The sequence below is a fragment of the Mya arenaria genome, chromosome 9, assembly GCF_026914265.1.
Source record: "Mya arenaria isolate MELC-2E11 chromosome 9, ASM2691426v1".
NCBI lineage: Eukaryota > Metazoa > Mollusca > Bivalvia > Myida > Myidae > Mya > Mya arenaria.
The window spans coordinates 50,096,726-50,099,692 of NC_069130.1; the positions used below are offsets into that span (position 1 = coordinate 50,096,726).

Here is a 2,967-nt window from a genome sequence, read left to right on the forward strand (position 1 = left end):
GGGGGGGGGGCGTGGTTACAATTGACTGGTGCATAATTGTTTAGAAATTGTAGAGGTTAGTTGAGAGAAACGCTCGAAATACGGTCCTTTAAAGGCTCATTGTAAATGGTAATATAAACATTGAATGCAAAACCATAAAGATAAATTTAAATGATAAACAAACTCTGAGCATAGCAATAAGCTAATTATTTGTTATGCAGTTGATCCTAGTCTGTACTTGCTAGTTGTAATATGGCACACGTTTTGGACACATGCCAAAATGCGTTTAATTATGAAAATGATATCACGAGCTAAGCATGGATTGATAAAGCAAGCCTTCGCATAACAATATTGATTAAGACAGAAATTAAAACTCAATTTGGCATAAGTTACTTTGCAAAATGCATGACTAGAGGAAAGGTTTTAATCGGTGATATTTACGTTATTGGATAAAATGGATAATTGCAGCGATTTTCAATATTAAGGTAATTAAGAACTCAAACATTCATCTTATATTGTGTATAATATATATAATTTATAGCAGTTAATAACATTTTACGTTTATGTAACGACTTTCTTTTAAAAAAGTCATAACATTTATATTTTTTATTTAATTTTAGATTGAACGCTACGGAACTCGCAGCAATGGACTTCAGCCAGCGATATCAACTCATACTTTCAAGAATTCTAGACGACATTGGGTTGACCACCATTTCCATTCAAAGAAGGAGAAGGACGTGGCTAATGAAAGAAGCAATAAGTTCAGTTAAAGCTTCCTTACAAGATGTAAAAGATGTTGACAGAATGCTGGAATCGATGAGGTACAAGAAGTACTACTTCGGTAGCCAAAGCGAAGCCACAACAACTCTTTCTATGGGTTCAGATATTGACATGCTCTATTGTTATGAAAATTTCCAGGTTATACTTGAATTGTGTGGCTGGAAAGATGGTGTCGTGAATTTCCTTGCCTTTCGAAACTCGAAAACACCTCCACAACATTGCAACCTGCTTTGCGTGAAACATGAAGGACCTGTCCCTGAAACCAGGACTAATAAAAATTGTTATTTTAAAGACAATCGGGGCTTGGTTTTTTTCATGAACACGGTTAGCATTATTTTTCTGAAGACACTTTGCCTACCCAGTGAGGAGTTGAAAAAACACGGGCCCTCTATGTCATGGAACGATAACATGGACTATGTTAAAGCTTTCAACTGCCCAGTGTTTCCGGATGAGTGCAAATTTGTTTTTCGAAGACCACGACCAGGCCACTGGCCAAGCCCATTCCTTCTGGACGAAGCAAGAGCTTGCGGTACGTTTGTTGTTCCGCAGTGGTACAGCGAATCTCCACAGAAACAACAGAAGTTTAAAAATGTTGGCCCAGTGACTGATGATTATACGGTAACTGAAAGTGTTGGATCACTTCTTGAGTGGAGATACTCAACATCACGGATGGAGCGACTGTTTGTATTCGACTGGAGTATACAACAGTTGAAGGTGTACATTCTTTTGAAATTAATACGGAAGACATTTCTGAAGCCGATATTTGGCGATAGACTGAGCACATTTCATATGAAGACAACAATGATGTATACTGTGGAGAATTACCCAAAAGATATTTGGAGAGACAACAATATCATACAGTGCGTTACCTACTGTCTTAGTACACTTTTGAGATGGTCACGGCTAAGGTTTTGCCCTCATTTCACAATAGCAAATGTTAACTTGTTCACGGGGAAGATTCACGCACACGAAATACCTCAGTTGGTAAACATATTGTCGGAGATTATTTCGAGCAACATAAAATGCGTATTTCAAATAGAAATTGACAATATTGGTGATCGTCTCCGGAACAGAGTTGCGGGATTCAATTTCTCGTTGCCATCGTGGGTATTTAAAAACGGCGCTGTTGCGATACTTATGGCTGGCGAATACAGCAGCGAATACTTCAAATGTTTTCTTCAAATACTGGAAGGTCTGGATCAAATGACCTACAACGATGCGATTCTGACGGTAAGGCGATATTCATCCATATTGAAGAAATGGTCAGAAGTGGGAGATGATAGGCATATAGAAGCAGCCAAAGTGTTTGGCCCAATAATTGCATGCACTGGCGCAAGTATGCGAGCATCGAGGTGCATCAAACTTACAAGAAACATTTCAAAACAAATAACAGAAAGGTATGGCTTTGGCGACAACCGAAGTTCTGTATCAAATAGACTGAAATATGCTTCGATGCTTTACTGTAGTAACCAGTTCAATGCCGCGGCGGAAAGCTTATATTTGTGTGAACAGATAATAGGCAAGACGCCGGTCTGGCAAATGTGCCTCGTCGATAGACGTTTAAATAAACCTCCCGTGAGTGATCTTCACTGTAAAGTAATGATGCTTTCCAATGAGGACATTTTCGATTCAGTTATTGTTACAAGTGTTGTCTTCAGTCGCCATGAACTGCACTGTGTGCCTAGATTTCTGATATATGACATGTTTCGCACATTTACCACAGACGATAAACTGGACAGACACCCATATGGGGATATATGGATGGATCTAGCAGTTGTAGACCCTTTGCCATTTATGTATTACCTACAGTTCATTACATACCATGCTCTTGGTTCTTCTGATCAAATGGTCGATTGTTTCAACAAATTATTTGCCTATGTTAGTTACGAGCATAATAAATACGGGGGGCATTATGAGGTTGCAATTAGTTTGCTTGGACATTGTTGTGAGCTACTCGGTCGTTTGGATATGGCGTGGTTCAATTACAAGACCTCATTCACAACAATCCCTCGAAATAATGCTGCTATTTGGCATATGTGCAGAATAGTACATGGATTTACTGTACGTCGTCAAGCTAATTGATTCTGTCAACCAAAGGTTCAGGTGTCTAATGTGTATAGTTTGTTGTATCATTTGAGAAAATGATAATTATATGAAATTTTCAACATTTGTATATCAATGTATGGTTTCAATGTCTTGATAAATAAA

At 38.3% G+C, this 2,967-nt stretch overlaps 1 protein-coding gene across 1 annotated transcript; it reads left to right on the top strand.

The window, feature by feature from the left end:
• Nucleotides 1-340: 340 nt before the first annotated feature.
• On the top strand, nucleotides 341-2,967 carry LOC128203247 (uncharacterized). Its single transcript, XM_052904565.1, has 2 exons — nucleotides 341-464; nucleotides 600-2,967. The coding sequence occupies exon 2, from the start codon at nucleotides 625-627 to the stop codon at nucleotides 2,839-2,841; it is 2,217 nt and encodes a 738-aa protein (XP_052760525.1). The 5' UTR covers nucleotides 341-464; nucleotides 600-624; the 3' UTR covers nucleotides 2,842-2,967.